The sequence below is a fragment of the Citrus clementina genome, unplaced genomic scaffold (genome assembly GCF_000493195.1).
Source record: "Citrus clementina cultivar Clemenules unplaced genomic scaffold, Citrus_clementina_v1.0 scaffold_2, whole genome shotgun sequence".
In the NCBI taxonomy this organism is placed as follows: Eukaryota; Viridiplantae; Streptophyta; class Magnoliopsida; order Sapindales; family Rutaceae; genus Citrus; species Citrus x clementina.
Window position 1 is genome coordinate 1,022,051 of NW_006262688.1, and position 24,556 is coordinate 1,046,606.

At 31.8% G+C, this 24,556-nt stretch overlaps 1 protein-coding gene across 1 annotated transcript in view; it reads right to left on the reverse strand.

Moving 5' to 3' along the window:
* Positions 1-14,268: 14,268 nt before the first annotated feature.
* Positions 14,269-24,556, reverse strand: part of LOC18051822 (DNA gyrase subunit A, chloroplastic/mitochondrial) — a 23,726-nt gene continuing 13,438 nt past the window's right edge. The window contains exons 18-27 of the mRNA XM_024190776.1: positions 24,347-24,472; positions 24,056-24,213; positions 20,078-20,159; positions 19,830-19,994; positions 19,637-19,738; positions 16,599-16,735; positions 15,642-15,762; positions 15,489-15,543; positions 15,283-15,382; positions 14,269-14,736 (exon numbers count right to left, since the gene is read on the reverse strand). Coding sequence (XP_024046544.1) covers positions 14,586-14,736; positions 15,283-15,382; positions 15,489-15,543; positions 15,642-15,762; positions 16,599-16,735; positions 19,637-19,738; positions 19,830-19,994; positions 20,078-20,159; positions 24,056-24,213; positions 24,347-24,472 — 1,197 coding nt within the window. The 3' untranslated portion in view covers positions 14,269-14,585. The remainder of the gene's footprint in view (positions 14,737-15,282; positions 15,383-15,488; positions 15,544-15,641; positions 15,763-16,598; positions 16,736-19,636; positions 19,739-19,829; positions 19,995-20,077; positions 20,160-24,055; positions 24,214-24,346; positions 24,473-24,556) is intronic.

The following is a 24,556-nucleotide window of genomic DNA, read 5'->3' on the forward strand; positions in this document are numbered from 1 at the left end:
CATCATAGGATTACCTTTGTTAGCCATCTCTCGAGCTAGAGGCATTCCTAGCACCTCCCCTACGTGACATCTTTTGACTAAACCATGAAGAATAAGAATATTAAATAAATAAATAAAATAAAATGGTAAATAGTTCATAATTAAAGGTCTTACCCGTGCGTAAAGTACTAAATAAGGAGAAAAATTAATAAAAAATTTTGGAGTTTGTCAACAAAAGCAAACAAATAATTCATTCTGTGTTAATACCAGAAATCCTCTATCAAAGAAGTTATTACAAGTCACAAGTAGCCAAAAAGTTAAAAAGACCAAAATAGAATAGTTATAAATAATTACGCCTCGCTTTAAAAATCTATTCTCTCCATTAACCTGAATAAAGTCTACGAAGTCTCATGCCTTCCCTCTATAGCTACATAGGTTTACTCAACCGGATAGGGAAATGGTCTAATACTACTTTTCTTTCCTCAATCATGACGCTAGATGTCTTATTTTCCTTATGTGTTTCGTTATACAATTTATCTAGGCATGAAGGGACTCATCTTTGTTATAGCAAGGCTTAAATCGAGCTCTTGTCCAAAACAGATGATGTACTACAAGCTTATCTTTATTAACTCCTTTGCTATAAACAATTCTAGTTCATCTTAATCTATCATCCAATTGTTGTTTATGAAGTCTTCTAAGATCTTTGACAAGAACAGCTAAGGTAAATTATTTAGTTCTGTCAATTTATGTCCATCTTTTATTCTTAACACTTTTCATATCCATAATGTTCCTCTTCATGTCTACAAAAAAAATGCAATTAAATCTATTAGACAATTCGATTAGACCTTAAAATAAATTCTACAAAATCCTAACCTAGTTCTTTAATACCACAATTGTAACAACTCAAATCTAACACGTGCGGAGCACGAGATGAAGGAGGTTACTTACAAATCAAAATCCTTACATGAAAATCTCAAACTAAAATAACTCAAATTTTTAATCAAATAAAGCCATAAAATCCACGTGTCTAATACTAAATAATCTCTCCGTAGACATAAATATAACAAAAGTTTCAGAACTCCCCAATTACAAGTCATAAAATAAATAATCTTAAAAGAAACATAAGCTTATCATTCTCTTATTCAACTAGCAAAAGGAAAGAAATCTAACTCCAATGATAAGCACACCTCTCAATAAGGTACTTAATTTGCAAAAAGTAATGACGAGGGGTGAGCCATCAACTGGGTAAGTAAAACCATTCTCAAGACACCAGGCTTATCAGTACCAAAAATATTGTAAGCCTTCCTTTTATTAAAACATATATTATAATTCAGAAATTTCATAAAATGACAAATTACAATAAGATGACATAAATTCATAGTAATTCAGAAAATCAAAAGCATATTTAATTATGAAAGCAAATCCTATAACCTATATACAGTAAACAAAAGATTAGCTCATGTCACATAGTATCACCCACACTCTCAATGACCCTATTAGAAACAACATCAGAATCAGAATATCATGTGCACACTCAGAATAGAAACCCAATATTGGTTCAAAACACACACACACACACATACACACACACACACACACACACACACACATATATAACGTATTATACAATCAAAATTAGAATAAAAACATCTATGGACAATGAGCCAAAATAGTCAAATTAGTTTTTTATTTTCATATGTAATGACTTATAAATGGCACTTTGCACTTTATGTGGCACTTTGCAGTGCTCTGGCCCTCGAGAGTTGCTCCTATATAGTCTCGAGAGGCGGCCCCTATATAGTCTGAAGAGGTGGCCTCCGTACAATAATAAATAATTTAAATCGTACATGAGTACAAAACATTCATATCATATTCATAAATGTCCATAGCAATAATTTAGGCTTGCAAAATATTTTATAGACAAAATCATAAAAGGTAATCATGTAACAAAATAAATTACATATTTAAAATCATTTATAATATTTTGTTAAAAATTTAGATTTAAAATCATTTACATAAACTAATTTTGTTATGAAAATCAATTAATATTTTAAGTAGTATAAAAACACTTATAATAATATCAAAATAATCATACATATCCAGTACATTAGGAATGAAGTTACTTACATCGATAAAAGAATTGATCTAACAACCTCTAAGCCTCTAAGAGCCTCAAACACCTCTAACACCTTAAACAAATATAATATATAACTATTAATAACTTATTCTAAGAACCTTATTTTCTAATTCATACCCGTACAAGTCTAATTCTCATAATTTTAACTCTTAATCTAAAAATCAGAATGACATAATATTTTACAGAACTACTTTGGACATCCATGGGTATCTTATGCAAAATTTTCAGGAAGATCTGATACCAAAAACATTTTCAAAACTATTTATTTCTTGACAAATTCGAAATTATTTCACAGTACCTTAACTGAACAAAACAGGATTCAAGATTTATATAAAATCAGAAATTAATCAAAAAATTATGAAATTAAAACTTCGAATACTAGATACATATATTAATTTCTTTTTAAAATTTCATAATTTTTTGAATCGTTTGGTACTACAAATAATTTTGTGAAGTTTTTCATTTTGCTAAAGTTGCAGTTTTATAATGCAGCAGTGTCTGTTTCGAAAATACATATAAAATTGAAAACGAAGTGAAATCTTATGAGACAAAATTTATTCAATAGGGCATACATGTCTATTTTTGAGAAAGATAAGGTTCTTCTTAATAATCATTCATAAAATATATGTTTACTTTTGAGATATTCATACTGTCTAGAATTGTCTAGTGCATTTATTGCATCAAGGATTGATTAATGAGACTCAACAATAAATCAAATCCCTAAACACAACTTAAATACATCCTAAATCATACATAATGGTCTGTAATAATCTAAAACCATGTCAATAAAATCCTTGATGGAGTGATAGGAAAACTTATGGAGAATAGAGAGAGTAAAACTTACCAACCGTTAAGATTCTCTCCTATGCAAGGGTTTTAATCTTAGGATATGAGTAAGTGAGGAATGAGCAGCAGAGAAAATAGAAGAAAATGATGTGGACTTAGGGTTATGGAAGAGGGAAAAGTATGGATTAGTAGGAAGTTTTACGAAACCCCATTAACTATTTTGTTATACCCAACCCAAACTTGGCAAGATATTGTCCGTTTTGGACCTTAACAAGACCCGCATGATTTTGTTTCTGGGGCGCCCATACACCCCAAAATGCATTTTTCCAATTAAGGTTTGGATCACTCCTTATAAACTCAGCATGTCTCCTGTATTTTGCCGATGTGGGATTTGCTTAGGTTGTTATATACACCCCCCTTAGGGACTCAGAGTCGTTACTGAAGTTTGCCCCATCATCGCTCAAGAGTACACGTGGAACCGCTCTGATACTATTTGTCATGACCTAACTCAGACATGACAAGATATTGTCTGCTTTGGGCCTAAATAAGGCCCGCATGATTTTATTTCTAGGGCGTCCATACACTCTAAAATGCATCTTGTTAATTAAGGCGTGGATCAACCCTTATAAATTCAACATCTCTTTCGTGCTTTACGGATGTGGGATTTGCCTAGGGTTTTACAATCAAAATGATCAACTCTTGCAAATTCAAGTTCTTTGTGAAAAGTAAATATCCTAAGGCCATTATCTGTTGTTCCCAAGATTTGATTAAGATTAGAATCATCAAATGCAACAGGCATCCCATTAATAGAGGTAACTACTCTATTTTAATCAACTGCGAAAAATCCATGTTCGAAACAAAAAAAACTTTGACCAAATTCAAATAAACATTTTTATTTACAAGCAAAGCATCTTTCCAACCTATATTCTTAAGCATGCTTCTAAGCGATTTGTAAAAATTACTCAAATTACTCATATTATCTAAATTAACAGAGTAGGCAGGGAGTTTCGTTCTAGGCATAAATCGACCATAAAATTGTTGTTCTAGACTGAATGTCCAAAAATGAATTTGACTAAAATCAATACTAAGTTTAGTTTCATCTTGAAACAACTTTCTTTCTCTTTGTGCCACCCCGTGAACTTTCACCATTGGCCATGGTCACCACCAACACAACCACAAACACCTAAATTTAGATTTCAAACTAAAAATGCACAAACACAAACACCTAAATGCAGATTTTGAACTAAAAATGAACAAACACAAGTTTTGATGCAATGTAATTATGCAATAAGTGATGAGAAACATCCTAGAGCTCTCAATTTGATGTTAGAGAACCAAAAGTTTGTTTAACCAACAAAATTTGACTTGACTAGATTTGGGTTGAAAATTGGGGTTTTCAATTTTGGGTGAAATTCGTGAATGTAGACATATTAAAGATATGATATAGGTGTTCTAAATTGTTGTGTAGATTCAATTTGGTGAAAATAAAGCAATAAATGGATCAATTTGAAGCATGACGATTCAACTAGGGTTTGGTTTTTTATATGGGATCTAGTTAGATTTGAGTGAAGAATGATATTTAGATGATAAAAGAAGATGAAAATAGTGGTGAAAAACAATTTGGTGTAATTAATTTGCAAGAAATCATGGATTTTTAGTGAGACAATATATGTGTGTTTAGTTTAGAGAGAGAGTGTGATGATATTGTGAGGAAGATAAAGAAAGGAAAAATAAATAAGGTGGAAAATGCAGCCATTGGCCACTTGGGACTTAGCAGTTATCCGTTTCAAGTGGCGTGCTTACTGTCTTCTTAGTGGTGAGTTGCTTGCTTGCTAGCTGTTGGTCGATCCAAATTGGATTCGGTTAGTTATTAAAATGGAGCCAGTTAGCCATTTGCTCTGTTTTTCAGGCATCAATTTGATTTTTGGCTAAAAATTGATCTACTTCAAGGCTACTTCTTGATCCCAAAATGTCTTAAGGCCAATTTAATGCATGAACTATGAGGATAATTAATCAAAATCAACCAAATTCATCATGATAATTGGATATGCTTTTGTCAAATATACATACAAAGAGGTAGTCAATAAATAAAGTTTAATTTGTCTTAACAAGTTAAGGGATATTATCATTCTACTACCAAAGTTATTCTGACACATCATGTCAGTACCATAATTTGCCGAAAAGTGCATTTTACTACCAAACATTTCCGCCGTTATCAATTCACTACTATTCTGTTAAGAACGTAAAAATTTTCTGATATCTTGCAAATGTCATAAGGGCATCAAAGATATTTTCAATTGTAAGAGTAAAATTGTCTGTTAATTTGATAGATATATTATCATTTTACTATCAAAGTTATTCTGACATATAATGCTTAAATTACAACGAGTAAAATTGTCTTTTAAACTCTTGGGGGTAAAAACAACTTTTAACTCAATTTCTATTAACATTAACGTTTTGTTAACAGAATGGTAGTGAATTGATAACGGCGTAAACGTTTGGTAGTAAAATACACTTTTTGGCAAACTATGGTATTGACATGATATGTCAGAATAACTTTGGTAGTAAAATGATAATTTCCCACAAGGTAATAATCTCAATACCATAACCAAATATACTATTGTAAAGATCTCATCATCCAAAGTTCGTGTCTAATGTTGCAAAATTACTCTTCGCAAAAGGGTTTTGTAAAGATATCTGCAAGTTGTTGTTTGATTGAGATAAATTTAAACAAATGTCCCTTTTTTAACATGGTCTCTCAAAAAATGATGTCTTGTCTCTATACGCTTGGTTCTAGATAAATTTAAACTTGATTTTTTTTGACAAGTTTATGGCACTACTGTTGTCACATATGATAGGGATGTGGTCAAGGTGAATCCCATAATCTCTAAGAGTTTGTTTTATCAAAATGGTTTGAGCACAACAACTACTAGCCTCAATGTATTCAGCCCTCAGTGATTGAAAATGCAACTAAATTTTGCTTTTTATCAAACCATGAAGCAAATAAATGTCTTAAGAAATAACAAGTTCTACTAGTACTCTTTCCATAAATTTTGTAGCCACCAAAGTCGGTATTCGAGTAACATGTTAAATCTATATGTGTTCTCTTAGATACCAAAATACAAGAAAAATAGTCCCACTTTAATAACAATTTTTCTTTTCTACAAGCAAATGAGACTCCTTGGGACATGTTTAAAATCTTGCACATAAGTATACATTGTACATGATATTGATCTTTTAGCAGTTAAATATAGTAGAGATTGATAAGCTATAAGGCATATCACTTAAAACCCTACTCTAATATTATCATTATTGAGTGTAGAGGTAAGTAAGGGTCGTTCCCGCAAAGGATTGTTCCTAATTAACAAGATATTAACACAAAACACAAAAACCAACTAGTAGCAAAGATTAAATTAAAAACCCTATCTAGACTTAACGAAATGAACTCAAACTTTCTAGATTTACTAAGGACATATTAACAAACATGTAAAAAAAATTTGGGGGGATTTGGAGTTGATTTGTTATGTAAACTAAACTAAAAAAATTTAAAGTAGAAATTTTGAAATTGTAGAATACATTTTTAAAGAGGTTGAATAATAATTTGAAATATGGTTAAGGAATCACTCTCCACCACTAGACATTAGATTTTAAGTTAATTATCAGCATCATTATTCACTTTATTTTGAGAACAACAACTCTAAGATAATTACAAGCCCAATTATCTTGATCTTTCCTTATTTAATTGTCAAATAAAACAAGCTCTTTACTTAATCTCTTTCCAAGAAACAATCTAGAACAAGCTCTCTAGATATAACTTAATGAAAGCATTAGAATAAGAAAAGATATAGGTTAAATTAGATTTCTACAATCAAATGAAAATATCCCATAATCCTAGTCATAATCTACCACCTAGGTTTATTTCTTTGACAATTACGGATCAAAAACCCTAAACTAACAATCAAATTCATAACATTAAAATTAGTGAAATACAAAATTTTCTAGAGAAAGATGAAGAAATTTTGATTTTGAAACTATGTCAATAAAAATCCATGTCCAGGGTTTTGAAACTAGCCCTAGTCAATAAAAGGCCTACTCACACATATATGAATTATTTTGAAACTTTGACAATAGAAAAAAAGGCTTATTGATTGAATTATGGTTATGGCAACCAAGTCTTCTCTTCAGCTTACCTATTCCTCTCTTCATTGCGCTCTTCTCTTTTTCGAAACTAATTCTTCACTTTTTTTTCTCTCTTTAGGGCGGTTTAACTATTGCCTTTATACAGAAATTGCTGTCTAAATCCTTCAAGGACTAGTGAAACTCATTTATTTCCTGCTTTCTTATAAGAGTTGGATTTTAACCCAAGAAAATAAGTAGATGTGGTAAAATTACTCTAAAGTCAATTTATGTTGTAGGCCCAATTAAGAAATTTGATAAGCCCTTCAAGAATCAATTTTTATGGTCCAAATTTGATCCTTAACCTTAGAACATCTCTAATATAGCCCAATAAAGCGAATAATGCCTAACAATTTGTCCAAGAAGCAATCAAAATCCATGAAGTCACGATTTGACTATTCTTCGTACTAATTTACAGCTTTTCTACTCTTTGTTTCTTTGGACCAAAAACTCCTAAAAAATATAAAATCACTAAAGATTCAAAAGTTCATGAAAATATCAAATAATTATAAAGAAAGCAATAAAAACTTATAAGAAATTTAGCACTTATCAGAGATTTAATTATTCAATATGTTTTTATGTCAACCTTTTTGCCCTTTTCATCATTGTCAAGCTTGATTCTCGAGCTCCTTAGGGTGTTTTTAAAGCCAAAACTGTTTAGCAAATCTTACATATATTTGGATTAATTGATGAATATCCCCTCATTATTGTTTTTCGGGAAAATATCTACCGTCCACCTATTTTTTACACCTTTTTCAAAAATACACAATTCCTTCATTTTTTAGCTGGAATCCACCTAAAGTTACATTTTTTTTCACTTTTCCACTTCCGTTTGGAATCCGTTAAGAAAACTAACGGAAACTTAATAAAATGACCATTTTACCCCCAAAACGAAAATTACAATTTCACCTTAAAAAATACCAAAAATAATAAGATTTAATGATGAATATCATTATTGGTACTTTAATGAAGTACAAAAAAATCTTAACTACTAGAGATTATAACTCAATTAATAATAAAACTCTACTTATCTTAAATTCAATTGATGATTTGTGAGATTGGGCTATTTTTAATACTACTGTTATAATTTAGCATTCTAATTACAGATATATTTTTAAAAAAACATGCATTTGATGGTTATGGAATTAATTTATTTATTGACCGATGGGGAAAATAATTAGATTTAATCTAATTATTTTTTGTAATTTTTAAGGTGAAATTGTAATTTTCGTTTTGGGGGTAAAATGGTCATTTTTTAAAGTTTCCGTTAGTTTTCTTAACGGATTCCAAACGGAAGTGGAAAAGTGAAAAAAAATGTAACTTTGGGTGGATTCCAGCCAAAAAATGAAGGAATTGTGTATTTTTGAAAAAGGTGTAAAAAATAGGTGGACGGTGGATATTTTCCCTTGTTTTTCTTAATTTAAAGTTCAAGGAAATTCGTCAACTCCCCACCATGCTTATCTCAAGGTAAAAATTCCTTGCATATACTTATTAGTAGAACCAAAAATATTATCATTAACATAAATTTGTACAATAAGTAAATCTAGGGCTTTATGTTAAACAAAAAGTATAGTGTCTACTTTACCCATGAAAAAACCATTATCAAAGAGAAATTTACTAAGCATGTCATATCATGCTCTAGGAGCCTACTTGAGACTATACAAGGCATTAGAGAACTTACACCATGATTTTGAAATTGCTTATTTTCAAAACTGAGAGGTTGTTTAACATAAACTTCCTTCATAATATAACCATTAAAAATGCATTTTCAACATCCATTTATATCATGCAAACGCTAATAGCATCTTATTAGATTACAATCTAAGTATAGGTGCAAATGTTACATAAATATATGTCCCTCCTTCTTGGTTGTAACTTTGAGCGACTACTCTACCTTTATTCCTTACAACTACACTATACTTATCCATCTTTTTTCCAAATACGCATTTCTTGCCTAGTATGGATTGATGTTTCAATTTAGGGACTAGTTTACACACATAATTTCTCTCAAATTAATTTAGCTTTTTGTGCATGGGCATAATCCAAGATTCATCATTTTTAACATTAAGAAAAGATTTAGACAATTTAGGATATAAATTAGATTTAGACAATTTAGGATATAAATTATGTATGCTTGTAAATATTACTAATTGATGATCTAGTGGTTATGTCATGTGATGGATCACCCAAAATTAAATTTTAGGGTGAGAAGGAGGATACCTTTAATTTGATTCGATTTAGCTTCTCTTGATTTTCATCATTTGTACGTGGATGATCATCTTGTTTTTCTTTTAAGGGTTTATCAGGTTCTAAATCTTTCTCTCCTTTCTTCATATCTACATCATCATTAATAAGAAAATTAGAGAGACTTAGATTCTTCAAATGTGACATGCAAGGAATTGTCAACAACTAAAGTTCTTTTATTAAAGACTTTATAAGCTTTGCTTGAGTTTGAATATCTAAGGACAACACTGACATCTAATTTTGAATCAAATTTGTATCAAAGTCTTTAAAATAACTGATGTTAAATTTTTTTATCTTTCAAAGCTCGTAGTGGATTTTGTTGAGAGATGGTCTACTTAACACAGGGTTTTAAATATAATACAGGGTTTAAAATATATCATGCGGTGTTATCGGCTTTAGCCCAAAAGTATTTTGGTAAAGAGTTTTCATTTAACACAGTTCTAGATATTTCTTGAATAGACCTATTCTTTCTATTAACAACTCCATTTTCTTGACGAGCCATTGGTGATGAAAATTTATGTTTAATACCATACTCATTGCAAAAATTTTCAAAAGCATGATTTTCATGTTCTCTACCATGGTCAATTTAAATACTAGAAATAACATAACCTCTTTGATTTTGAACACTTTAAAAAATGATTTTAAAGGAATCAAAGGCACCATCCTTATTGGCTAAGAATAACACCCAAGTGTACTTAGAAAAATCATCAACTATAACAAATGCATAGTATTTTATGCCAATGCTTCCGTATCTAGATGATCTAAAAAAATATTGTGAAGAAATTGAATAGATTTTATGGTAGAGATATGATTTTTGTCTCTGAAAAATGTTTTGGCTTACTTTCCAAATTGACATGCATAAGATAATTTATCTTTTTGAAAGCCAAATTTTAGAAGACCTTTAACTAAATAATTTTTTAGAAATCTTTAAAATCAAATACATACTTTTATAACCTACCCTTCTATACCACAACCAACCATCATCATGTAAAGTAGAAAAACATTTATCATGAGATGATGCACAAACAAAGAGGGTTTCACCACTTGCATTTTCAATAACTCATTTTGATTTATCAAAGATAACCTTAGAACTTTTATCGCACAATTGACTAATGCTAAACAAATTATGCTTCAAATTATCAACCAAACAAACATTTTCAATTGTGGTACAATAATTCTTACCAACATTACCTACTCCAATGATGTTGCCTTTTGAATTGTGAAGCTTGAACACCAAGAGTAGTCACCAGTCATGTGTCTTGAGCATCTACTATCCAAAATACCATTTGTTTCTTTTCTTTTTTTAAGCCTTCATCAAGCTCATCAAATCATTCACTCTTATTTCTATAAGTGCCAAGTTTGACATCTCATGAACTTCCTCTTCATTTGTGGACTTTTCATCACTATCATCGTATATTTTTATTATTCTTTCTTTCTTAACTTGGGGTTATTGAGAAGAGGGAGTTTTGATCTTATGTGACCTCGTCTTTTGCATTTATCTCATTTTTGAAGTCTTTAAATCTTTTTCTCACACTTGGCTTGTTGAAAAACCTTCTAAATCTTCTAAAGATCATGGCACTGTCTTCATTTTCAAAGTCACTCTCTCCATCATCACTTTTAACTTTAAAAGATTTCAAAGCAATGTTATTCTTCTTATCTTCATCAACTTTGTCATTTGCTAAGTCTTACTCATATGAGATAAATGAGCCAATAAGATCATTAAGAGATAAACTATCAAGATTATTTGCTTCTTTTATGGTCGTTCTCTTTGTTCTCTACTATTTTAGCAATGATTTAATAATCTTCTTCACTTTTTCACTTTGTGAAGGTGTTTCCTAGTGCTCCAAGAGTTTTACGGTATTGGTGAACCTAGTGTACATGGCATGAACACTTTTATTTGCCTTCATTTGAAACAACTCATATTGCCTAGTATATCTACTAATTTTGATCTCCTTAACTTGATTTTTTCCCTCATAATCATATGCATTTGTACAACTTGAAACTCTGAAATTATTTCTTATCTAAGGCACAAAACAAAGTATTCATGGCTTTAGCATTTAGAAAAACTTTTCTCATTTTTGACTCACTCCATTCACATGAAGTTTTTGGAATATCTTCATATTCTTCATTTTTCTTTCTAGGTATAAATGGACCATCACAAAATACTTCCCATGTTTCATAGTCTAAGATTTTGGTTTGCAATAGATATTTAACTCAAGACCATTAAGTCCTAATTAGAGAGTCAAATTTTGATACCATATGTAATTCCAACTAGACTACCCAAGAGGGGGGGTGAACTAGGGTTTTTAAAAGTTTCTTCACTAATAAACACAATTCAACAATTTCAACCACCAAAATCCAACAACAATAATTAAGACAATTAATATAAAAAGATAAGGGTAGAGAAAATGAAGCACAAATTTTTACGTGTTTCGACAAACTCTTCTATGTCCATTCCTCCAAGTGATTCGTAGCATATCTAAGATGATCCAACATCTCTTTTCTCAATCATTTCCCACATTTTCAACTTCTAAATCTCATAAATAAAGATTATTCTTACAAGATCAAATTCATTGCAAAAGTGAATAAACAAGTTATAGTGTATGTAAGCAAGTAAGTAAAAGCTCATATATGCTTAAAATGATCAAGTTTTAGCTCAGTAGAAGATATGAAAATGAGTTAAAGTTATCTTTTTATAGATGGATCAAGAAGCTAGTTGTTAGTTGTCTTTTTATAGACGGATCAAGAAACTCGATGTTATTCTTTTAAATTAAGATATTATTGGTGTGTTTGGCATATTGTATTATATTATACTGTATTGCATTGAAGCTTGCTAATGTGACATGTTACTATTTGAAATAGATTTGAAAATTAAGCCTAAACAAATCACCACTAAAAATAATCGGATACCGGTTTTGAAGATAGAATATATTAGATTATTATTGTATCACCAATAACTCAGATCACCACTAACTATGAAGCAGATGACCCTAACTTTTATTTCTCAATTTTCCATACTTTATATTTGACCTCAAAACTTTTTGAAACTCCAAATTAGCTCTCTTCCAAAATTTTAAACAATGCTTGTATGGTTTCAAATTTTCCAAAATTTTTCCAATTTGTACAAATACTTAAAAACAACTGTTTTGATAAAAACACTTAATTTTCATTTTCCTTCAAGTGTTGGATCTTTATAGTATGAAAACATTGACATATAAATGTTGTGATCATGATAATAATTTGATGACGAAACAGAAACGGTACTGAGTTGCTAATAGAAGAAATTAGATTTATGAATAATGATAAATTTTATTGAAAGTCTGAATGAATAAGCATGACTTGCAAGACTACTTCTCTGACCATCTGTCTGATAGTCTCCACAGACATTGTTTGCATCCCTTGATTAGCGTATTTGGGACGGTTGTTCCTTTGTTAGTGTGGCAGTACCATGATGGCAAGCAAACTTGCTCTGATACCAACTGATGAAATAGAAACGTTATTGAGTTGCTGATAGAAGAAATTAGATTTCTAAATAATGATAAATTTTATTGAAAGTCTGAATGAATAAAACTAGGATTTTAAACCCCTTTTATAACAAGCCTAAATATGGTGAATTTACTAAAATAGGAAAATTCAAAATATAATATGATAATTCAATTCTCCTAATCAAAATAAGAAAAGGAAAACAAACGGCACTTAAATCCGAGTTTTAGAAAAAAAGATAAAAATCGTCAAAGAATCAGGAAAAATAGAAAAAAAATCTTATAACTAAAAAACGACAAGGAAAGAAGTAGAAATTTTGGCTCGATCATAGGGCAAAATAGCACAAGCTATTTTGGGTTTTATTTGTCTCATCACAAGCTTCGAAATGGTAGCTCAAATTACCGAAAACAAACACTTGTAGCTTAAGTTATGGCCCCTGGAAGATACCCCCCTTGTAATACACAACCAACCTACATTCATATTTAATCATTATAGTTTTATAAGAAACGTGACAAGAAAGATCCCTTAAGCTAGCATCCTTGATGAGCTTTGTCCATTAAATGCCTTGTACGTGACTCACATGGATGATTTTTGCCCTTCAATAGCTAGTGAGATTCAAAGAATATGTAAATACTAAATATTTTACCTTGACATATGGTTTGTTAACATCAAAATCAAGATTTGTATAACCTTTAGATCCATAGACTTGATCAAGAAAAGATGTCCTTGTTTATTGAAAAAAAAAAACTTCTTAACTAAAGCACCCTTGTTTTAGTTTCTTTATTTTCAAGAATCACGAAACCAGCCATTACCATTCAACCACCATTAGAACATCTTTCTTGGCTCAAAACAAGCCTATATTCTTGATTGAACTCCTAAAACTCCAGAGCACTTACCTTAAGCATCAAGCTACTGTTATTGCAGTACTTTTTAATTCAACAATATTCAGAGCTTCAACGTGAGGTTGTAAGTTGGATACACTTGTGAACCTTGCTTCCTGAACCACTAATAGAGAGGTGGGTTGCAAAAATTTAAAGATGTAAAGCTCTACTTAGTGTTGAGAGTTATGCTTTTTCGTTTATATATTTTATTTTTAGAAATTCGATTACAAAGTTACGAAAGTCTAAAAATATCACTAAAATCATATTTAGTGTTCAGATGTTATATAGCTTAGAAAGTTATAACTATAATTATAAAACAAAAATTATTGATGTATCATATGACTTAAATAAATTTTTTTGACAATAATATCAAAAGATATTATTAATTTTTCATCATAAGTGTTAAATTAAATCAAACTAATTTTTTAACCACACCGGAAGATATTTACTAAAACATTTTATTATCTTAACTTCTCAATCACACTATTAAACAATGTCCGAGACTAGAACATTTTATAATATTTGAACACTTTCTGAAAGATTTGATATTTTATTATCATATTTTTTAACAGAGGTCGCGTATGCTATTGCATTTTTTTTTCCCCCGTTTTCTTTGACAGACTACAATGTGTTATTATAGCTATAATCAGGGAAATGGCAACCATTAACAGCAGTAAGTCATTGTTTTACCCTGGGAAACGGTTTTCAATAGGCAGGAATTCAAAATTAGTTTCTTTCCTCGTCCTCCCCAATCTAAACAGGAAACAAGACCAACTGAATTATATATATATATATAATTCAGGATTGGTGATATTCGAATCCAATGTAATTGAAATTTGTGTTGCTCATGTATCACAAACATATATACAACACAATTTCAGTTAAATTTTCTCATGCCGCTATTGTAACATTTCGGACACTCCACTTTCTGTTGCTAATTTGTCTGATGGTGTACTGGGAAGGAATAGATCAGTTTCAGGCTCAGTGACAGAGATCAAAGAAGCTGATTGAATCTTCCCGGAAAGCTCCAATCGCATCAAAATAACACCCCTGGAAAATAAAAGTTTAAAAAGGAAACAATAAAAATAATTTGTGCAACTGATTACCATCATATACTCATGTACTTTAAATAGATTTGCAGCTTGATTTATGGCTTAGCAGCTAAAAGCAACATATAAAATGAAACAGTGTAGACACTTGGAAAGAGTGACAGATGATCAATAACATAAAACGAACATCTGAGTGTCTCAACCTATCATCATCCGTTAAAAGAAGAACCCAGAAAAATTTTCAGGTATCTCGAAAAACAAACTTTACCAGATAGGATCAGACAAAAAGAATTATAAATAAATATTTTTCATTAACCAAGTCTGTCCGACAGGCCCAGAATGTAACAGAAATTTGGCTTTTAATAGGCATTGTGCTTGACTGCTTTGTATGGCATTCAAAGAGTATGTACTACTTAACCATTTAAAGAATTAATGACACATTCCACTCAAAACAATAACTATTATACTCACTCCAGACAGAAACATGCCAGTGTGCATGTTCATTGTAAAAATGCAGATAACCAAACACAATGGGGGGTGTTTCTACCTTGCATAACGAGCCTGTATTGAAATATCCCGGACTTTAATTCTATTAACAGTACCACTTTGGCTTACAAGAACCACTTGCTCATCACTTTCACCGTCTTCTGCAAAGACGAAAAAGAGTAGGAATAATCAGAAACATTATTAAGAGATTTTAGTGAAATTGAGTAAATAATAGCTTCCAACTTGCTATAAGTGACATAGGGTTACCTGCCAAAGAGAAACCAACCACGAAGACTGCTGCCAACCGATCCTCAGCAGAAAACTGAGATATGGCAAAGAAAGTCACGTATTGAAGGAAAAATTACAGGCAAAATGATCACCACTTCAAAATAAATCTAGTAAATATTGTATCCATAATACCTTATAACCTATCAAACCAACTCTGTTCAAAGGCAACTTTCGAAAGCTGCTCAAGGGAACCCGCTTTCCGTGACCACTTTCAGACACAAACAGCAACCATGGACCACTAGAACCCTTGACACTGGAAAAATGCAGCCTTATGTATCAACATATACGAACAAAGATATTATACTAAAATTATTGTGGACAACTACCTTGATCTATGAGAGAGGTAGAGAGATGGAACAAAGACGTAAACTAAATCATATGTATCGAGTGAAGATGATGTCAAATTGAGTTAATAAAGTTCCAGAAAAATCAAATATATTTCCATTTATTACTTTAACTCATATATATATATACCTCAGCAACATTGCAAAAGTGTTGCAAAAGTGTTACCTATGACACCTAATTAACTGCAAGATGTGATGCAGGTCATTCTTTCCCAGGCACCACGTCATTCTTTCCCAGGCACCACAAGGAAGAAAAAAACTGACACTTCTCAAGCAGTACTGCAGTCATACCAGCATCTTAAATGATAAAATTTTAGGAGTGAATACATACAGAATCATAGATGACACCTGCTAAAGTGTAAACACCGAGAAAGCTTTGAGGATAATGAGTGAACCCAACATTTTAGCAATCAACTAAGCAACCAAAATATAATGAAAGAAAATCATAATCTAGAACAACAGAATGACCGAAAATATATTTGAAATCAAAAGTTCCAAAAGCAATTAATAAGGAAGGATCAGGTTAGCCAGCTTGGGAGCTTATCCAGACAAATCCTATAGTAAATCAAGTCATGTTCACGGCCAAGCACCGGAATCCAACCAGGCATTTTCCTTGGGCAAGTTGATCAATCTAGATTAGTATTGCTAGCACTATCTGTACAAGTTCAGCAACTAAAATATACCTTAATAGGTTAGAACAGAAACTAATAGGGGATAACATGCAGAGGAAAGTTTAAAAATTTACTTGCTGTGGGAATCTTCTGGTGTCCTCTCCAAATCTTTATGTAAGGCCGCTGGTATAATGTCCATGCTCGCCATCTTGTCCCCATCTTTTAGTCTCATGGCCACTGAACCCCTTGTATTTCTGCTTAATGATCGGATCTGAGTTGACAACAAATAAAATGGAATATTGTAAATTCTCACTAATAAATAAACATGCACAACATGGAATTTTTTGAAGAGTCATTTAAGCCCCTGCTATTCTTTATGGTCATGGTTAATAAATTGAAATATTAAACTTAGGCCACTCTTGTTTGGCTTCATTACACACAAACATCAAAAGTTAGAAAATGCGACACTTCATTTCAGCAGTTAAGATTGGCTTCATTCAAAAGGAACTACAATCAAATCTGTTTTGCATCAATGGTCTAGATACAACTATTTTCATTTTTATTTTATCACTAAAAGGGTTTGGATGGGGAAAAGGAACTTCACCAACTAAAAAAAAAAAATGGGGAAAGAAAATGACAACTCTTCAAGAGAGCTTGCTCTTCATACACGGCAAAAACCTTAAATACTTGAATAGACAACAAAGGGAATGAGGCATTGGCCCTGACAGGGTAATCCAATCTATATACATTAATCAAAATTCCAACAGAACTTTCTCATCCTTAGACAGGGTAGATACAATATATCCCAAGTTCCAAGAGACCAAGAAATAAGAGGGGACAGTAATAATTTAGATTTGTGCTTGAGTCCACCAGATATGAAAAGCAGCCCATAGATTATCAGGTTAAGTCTTATCACAAAGGATTTAATACATCTTAATGTAAGTTATTAAAGAATCAAATTTTGTTTCCTTTTTTTTCTTATTTATTTTTTTGTTGGGTGGGGGAGGGACATGGTTTGAGGGACGAGAGGATATTTGGAAAGGGATTTTATAATAGTTTCATATGAATTTTTTTTTTTTTTAAATCTTGGCAACTATCTGAATGGAAACTATGGGATTAAGTGCATATGGATAAAAAACTGAGGCATTCAGCTTTAGGATATTAAGGTCATATTTGGTTAGAAGAATGAAAAGATGAAAGTAAGAGCGGAAGAAATGGGAAGGACAGAGGAGATAAAAGGACGGTGGAATAGAATTCGTATGTTTGGCTAAATCATGGAATATGGAATGAAACACAAACTTTTTTTTTTGGGGGACGAAAATAATTAACATTTAATAATTAAGAAAAAAATACAGTTTTATTTTGAAATACAAGTTTATTTAGTCCTAAAAATGTCAATAGCGATTAAAATGGAATAAAATATAGCTTTTTAGAAGAAAAATTTTCAACTCTCAAAAGTACTGTATACTCATTAATTTAAATGAATGTAATAAATATAAAAAGTTCTCAAATATTTCCTTGTCTCCATTATATACCATAAATTCAAAAATGTATAGTAATAAAATAAAAATTTCTAATAATTAAGCAAATGTCACATAAATTTTATTATTCTCTAAATATAACTACACTATTGAGAGAATGTAATATACAAAACAAAGTTAATCATATTGTTAAAAAGTTTCCATCGTTAATTATATAATTGTATATCTGCTAACTTTTACAAGGGTACTTTAGGTAATTCAATCATAAATGACAGCAACAATTGTGATTCCTAGCAAACTCTTTGGTCAGGAATCATGATTCCTCAATTTGGAGGAATCAGGATTGTAAAGGAATCTTGATCCCTCCTTAAGTTTGCAAAGTAAGCACAAGAATAGAAGGAATTCCTTTCCAATAGGAATCCCTTTCCAGTAGGGATTACCCCCAGCCAAACATGCCATTAAATCCATTAATAATTTGAGTGAAGAAACAAATGCAAACCACATCTTCCAGTTCAGCTGGAGAATTAAACTACTACATTCCAACAATTAACATCCAGATTCGCCTACCTTAACTTCACTCTACCTAAGCACTTAATACTCTCAATTATACATGCAGACTTTGCATGAAAATGGGAGAGATAAAGAAACAATAATTATTTAGTTACAGCAGAAAAAATCCCAAATAAATTTTGCAAATATGATATATAGGGTGGGCAATTTCAGATTCGGATCGAAATCGGATCAATCAGATCGGATTTTGATTGGATCTCCGAATCGGATCAATCAGATCGGATTTTGATTGGATCTGATATCCGATCCGATTAAGTTTGGATCGGATTCAGATGGGATGAATATTTCAGATTAATTCTGGTTAGGATGGGATCGGATTAAACTCGGATTGATCAATTTACAGCAACTAATTTTTTAAGATACAATTTGCAGAATTGATGCATTATATTAGATAGTTTCGGGCTGGGTTTTTGCACTTAGATCTGTGACACAATCATGATGTCCATGTCGCTCTCAGGCCAACAATGCTTGCCATAACCAAGCCACCAACTACTCAATTTTCAAACACCCCACCATACCCTTGTTTTCTAATTCCAAACACATCAGTACCCATCTTTGATGTTGCTGCTCAAGGATATTATGTGGCTTGTGATGGTGAATTTATGATTGAGCAATTAGATGTTAAGGATATTGTGAACCCGATATTAAAAGAGGACTTTCAGGCTGCAGAGGATGCAAGTTTGCAATCATGTGATTTTAGAGGATGCAAGTTTGCAATCATGTGATTTTAGAAGATGAAAAAGAAGCAATATCGCATGTTTGAGGCTGGGGAATTGTTAATGGTTAGATGTGTTGCCATATTGGGTATTAGCGTGGTGAGGGTTCGTGATCATGAGTGCTTGTTCTGGCTAGGTGTTGTACTTTTGTTTGGGAGGATTCAATTTCAGCCGTTAGGTTCTTGTTCATTTTTGTTTTTCTATTTATGTTTTATTTTATTTACTTGTATTGCAAACTGATCAGATTGCTCAAATACCATCTGATTGGATGTTATGCTATATCCGAATCTGAATCTGAACTGAGGATCGGATTGGATTCATCCGAATCCGATCCGATGCCCACCCCTAACGATATATGTTTAAAAAAAACATGCATAATATTCAAAAGAGCATAAAAAAACTTACAATGTCACAAGAACTTAGAATAACCATTCCATTTTGAGAAGCCATGGCCACAAGGTCATCATTGGTGCAACAGCGAACCCATTTTAACTCATCACCAGGAACCTAGGAAATAATGTATAAAGGGTAAGATAAACATAAACTATTGAAAATAAGCTAAAACCAAATACTAAAGTCAACTATAAGAGTAACTAACCAATTGAATTGCAATGATTCCAGTTGTACGTATTGAAGAGAAAAGATTCAAGGACACTTTCTTGATATAGCCATTCATTGTAAGCATTACAAGAAACTGGTCTCCGGCAAATTCACTCACGGGAATAATGGAAGTGATTCTCTCACCATCAGATAAAGATAAGATCTGTTTCCAATATCAAAACATTCGACAAATGTTTAGTTGTCACAGAAAAGAAACTGAGGGAAAAATAATAAAATACTAAGTACCTGGACAAGTGGTGTCCCAGCAGCATTCCGCGTGCATTCAGGTATTTTGTATGCACGAGCTGAGTACACTATTCCCCTATCACTGCAGAAAATATATGTTAGCCATGGCATATCAAAATTTTTTAAAGCATTAAAAATGGAACAAAAATTGTGGAAGAATAGATAAATCACATACTTTTTCTCATGTTTGATCAATAAAAGCAAAGAGACAGGATACGCATAAAAGGACTAGTTGTCCAAAGAAAAGAAAAAGAAAACAATGGGAACTCATAAATTAAACAATAGAACTAAAAAGACCAACATACAAGAAGAATGATCAGCTGCACGCCATAGCACACGTTATCGTGAACGATGGGTCATGTGTCACCTGATCATCGGCCGGGCTATTAAATGCCAGCCAATGATCAGGTGACACGTGACCAGTCACATACCTGATCAGGCCTCAATAAGTACTTAGATAAAGACCTAAAGTTGAACATCACAAAAAAAAGAAAAAAAGAAACTCTTGCAAAGGAGATGTGAATTAAATTCATGTTAAGTTATACCCTCTCATCTTGCGACATGCCCTCCCCTACCTTTTGGTGTTCGAGGAAGGAATACTCTATTCCTTGCAGAATAGCACAGTCGAGAAGTGACTACTTGTTTGCCCCTATAGGATGGAGCAACAGAAATTTTGAGAAATTCAAGAGCTCATGGAGCAACGAGCCAATAATCATTAAAAAAAAAATTAATGTCAAGTGGTAGTGCAATGATGTACGCAGCTGAGACACCCTAACAGACTGGTAGACTTGAACATTGTTCCTACATGATTCAATCAACTTGATCAGGCACTTACCATCTTTTGTTATTGTTCAAATCTTTGTAAATGGGAAAAAATCCTCAATTCAACTCCTTTTTTTTGGGGGGGAACATCAAAAACCAGAAAAACAAAAAGCTCTCCACTCCCTCCCAATATATCCAAGGAACGGCAAGACAGCGGAGGTCTACGACTCTATAGTGTCTAATCCACGGTCAAACTTCTTTCAATTCTAGAAACTCAGATTGATTTTGATGAATAGATTCAACTGTGATATTGAAGAATGGTTTGCTATTATTTTGATTTCTCAAACCAAGAGATTTATGAATCGGGATACTAATACATATAAATAAAAAAGGTCCAATGGCTGCACTGGAAATTACCTCTATCCATACAGTACTCCACTTTGGTAGTCTTCATTTATATAGGTTTAGCTGCCATACTTTATAAGGCTTCAGAATAAGTATGTGGGCAAATCAAATAAGCATAGATGGCATCCAATAGATATATTATTGGTGAATTTCCTAGCCAATAGGTCCTGGGTCGCCAGCTCAAAGAATTAATTGAAGACTAGCCTACACTATGCACATCGTGTAGCAGTACCAGTGATCTCTCACAAGAAGATTAGTTCCAAGATCCCTATGAAATCTCAGGCGTTTGAAAACTTCAAGGGAGAGAGCCAGCTTTTGTTGCCAATTGCTAAGTGACAACCAAGAAGTTTCAGGGTAGGTATGCATAAAAGGGATTCATCCAAAATCATCAGATATGGTTGAATGAGCTTCAATTGCATTATAAATCACTAAATAAAATGAGAGCACACATAATATTAATTAACACATAAAAGGTCAGAGATCACAAACCAACTCATAGTTGGTTTGTGTGTTGTAAGAAATTAGGGCCTGCCAAGAGCATGTTGCAAGTTCAAATACTTGAATATATCTACTCAGTCGCATTAGAGGACCATATCAAGAACAAGGTAGCTGTTAAATAGACAGAGTTAAAACACATCAAGGTCACACGTAGGAGCAACACAAGATTTTGGGTAATGTTTTGATAGCCACATTAAGGCTGTTCTTTTTTCATGGTCTTAAGTCTTAATCCAACTTATTGTCACAGTTAAGTTTTAGGTGGTTTGTATTTTTTTAACTTTTTTTATCTTCTTTTGAATGTCATCATCGTCATTTTATTTCCTCCTATCAGAAAACTATCCACCTTACTAAAGATTCAAGAGTAAAGGTTACTTTTATTTTTATTTTTACGAAGCTTATCCAATATCAAAAGATTATAAAATTTCTTCTTTTCATGAAAACATATTATCATACATATTGCTTGAAGTTGTCATGTCATTCACCGTGTAGAATCAATGGTTGCAAGTCATTCAATCATAAGCATGTGATAGAAGGCTATGAGCGTTAGATGGGTAGACGTACTGCCTACTGTGACTTTAAATTACTTATTTCCAGTGAAGATGTGGAATGAAAACCTAACCAAAACCTCCATTGGACAAAATCGAAGAAACTAAAAGCAAGAGTCATTTTATTAATTGATCTTGATTACTACATGTCAATTTTTGTATTAGTGATGTAGTGGAAGTTTAATGTTTAGATATTCCGTTGATTGTTGAGAATACCGAATAAAAGAACAATCTAAATTCGAGTTGATTCGAAAGAATACCCGCGAATCTAGGGTGTTAAAATTCGTTGATTCCGCAAAATGCCGAGAAATAACAAAAATAGAACTCAAACCAAGAGTTTATTCCAAGCAATAATCAATAACAAATGATCAATGTCTCCCTACTTGTAAAAGTCACGAAAAACACGTATTGATGCTAACTAAGGCTAATCCTAATTTGACTAGAAAACCTAAGACTGAGAATACTAAATAAAGGAACAATCTCAATTCGCGTTGATTTGAAAGAATACCCGCAAATCTAGGGTGTTAAAGCTCGTTGATTTCACAGATTGCCGAGAAATAACAAAAATAGAACTCAAACCCAGAGTTTATTCAAAGAAATAATCAATAACAAATAATCAAAGTCTCCCTGCTTGTAAAAGCTATGAAAGACATTTATTTATACTAAGGCTTATCCTAATTTGACTAGAAAACCTATTTTGATAAGACTTATACCCAAATTAAGAATACAACTCAAATAAGCAATACCTAAACAATAAAATTATAAATACAAAACCAAATTATACTAGAATACAAATTAATTAAAATATTCCTTTATATTATAAATTTCAGCCTAATTAGGATTTTTTCAATTTCTAGCTCTGCATCAATTAGTTAAAAATATAATCCCAATTCAATCTTTATATCAAATGTAAATGTTATGGAACAAAAATAAGTTTGTAAAAAAGAAAAAACTATAAAATAGATAGATTCCAAGTACATTATCAATATACTTACTATGACATTAGAACATTTTTCTCATATCTTCTCAACTATTTAACTATAAATAACATGTTACATACAACACATACAACGTATATATGATAGGGATCCCTCATTTTATTAAGGTGAACACCAAACTAAAAGACAAGAAAAACACACTGAATATATATGTATACATATGGGTTGGCTATTACAATTGATATTTTATACTTAAAATTTTGACAAATTTCGAGCCATTGATATCATGCAATTTAATGATAGATATTGAAAGCCAAAGTAGCATTTAATAATGTCAATTCATCCACCCTTGGATTGCATGAAATCAATGGCTTAAAATTTGTGTCAAAATTTTAAGTTGAAAAAGCCTAACCCGATACACACACACACACACAGAGTAATTTTTTAACAAGTGATCCTTACTTTTATTAAAGGTCAAGCTAAAAGATAAGAAAAACATGGGGACTCTATACAAACACACACACACACACACACACTGTGTTTCATTTTATAGTGTATCGAAATTTATGTTTTTGTCTTTTAGATCCCTTATTACAAGGGGACTCTATACATACACATATAGAGATTTGCCTTTTGACCTATTCAGCCTTTGGTTAAATTCAGACTTATTTATATCTTAGATAAAAGATCAAAAGTAATACAAAATAAAAAATCTTCTTTATATAACTGATAGTGGAATAAAATTATCACGAAATACCTGTATGACTAAAATTCGATGAATGGAATTATTCAGATCAATCTTAACAACAGACAAAATGGGTAAGAAGTACCTGAAGTAAAGTACATGATCATGTGCACGACAAACAATAAAGTCAGACATTGCATCATTAACTCTCAGTTTTCCAACAGATTTGCCTATTGTTCCACGATTCTGAAGATTAAAGGTATTAGGCTTCATCCTCTTAACATAACCTTTTTCACTAATCGCCTGCAAATTAGACAGATTTCTTTCAGAACTAAGACCAGACCTTTGGTGTCCCATGATCTGACACTTGAATATGATGTCAGCAAATAGACAGAAAACAAAATCAATGAAGATGTTGATGAATTATGTTACATACAAGTAGCATCTCATCATTTGGAATGATATCTATATCATCGAGTTGACCACTATCAGCGTCTTCTAACATAGAAAGCCTTGGAGTTGAAAACCTGTTCTTTAGCTCAATCGCTTCTTGTTCTATTAACTACATAGAAAAAAGGAAGAGAGTGGATCAGCAAGAAAATCAAAAGATATAGAAAAAAGGAAGAGAGTAGATCAGCAAGAAAAT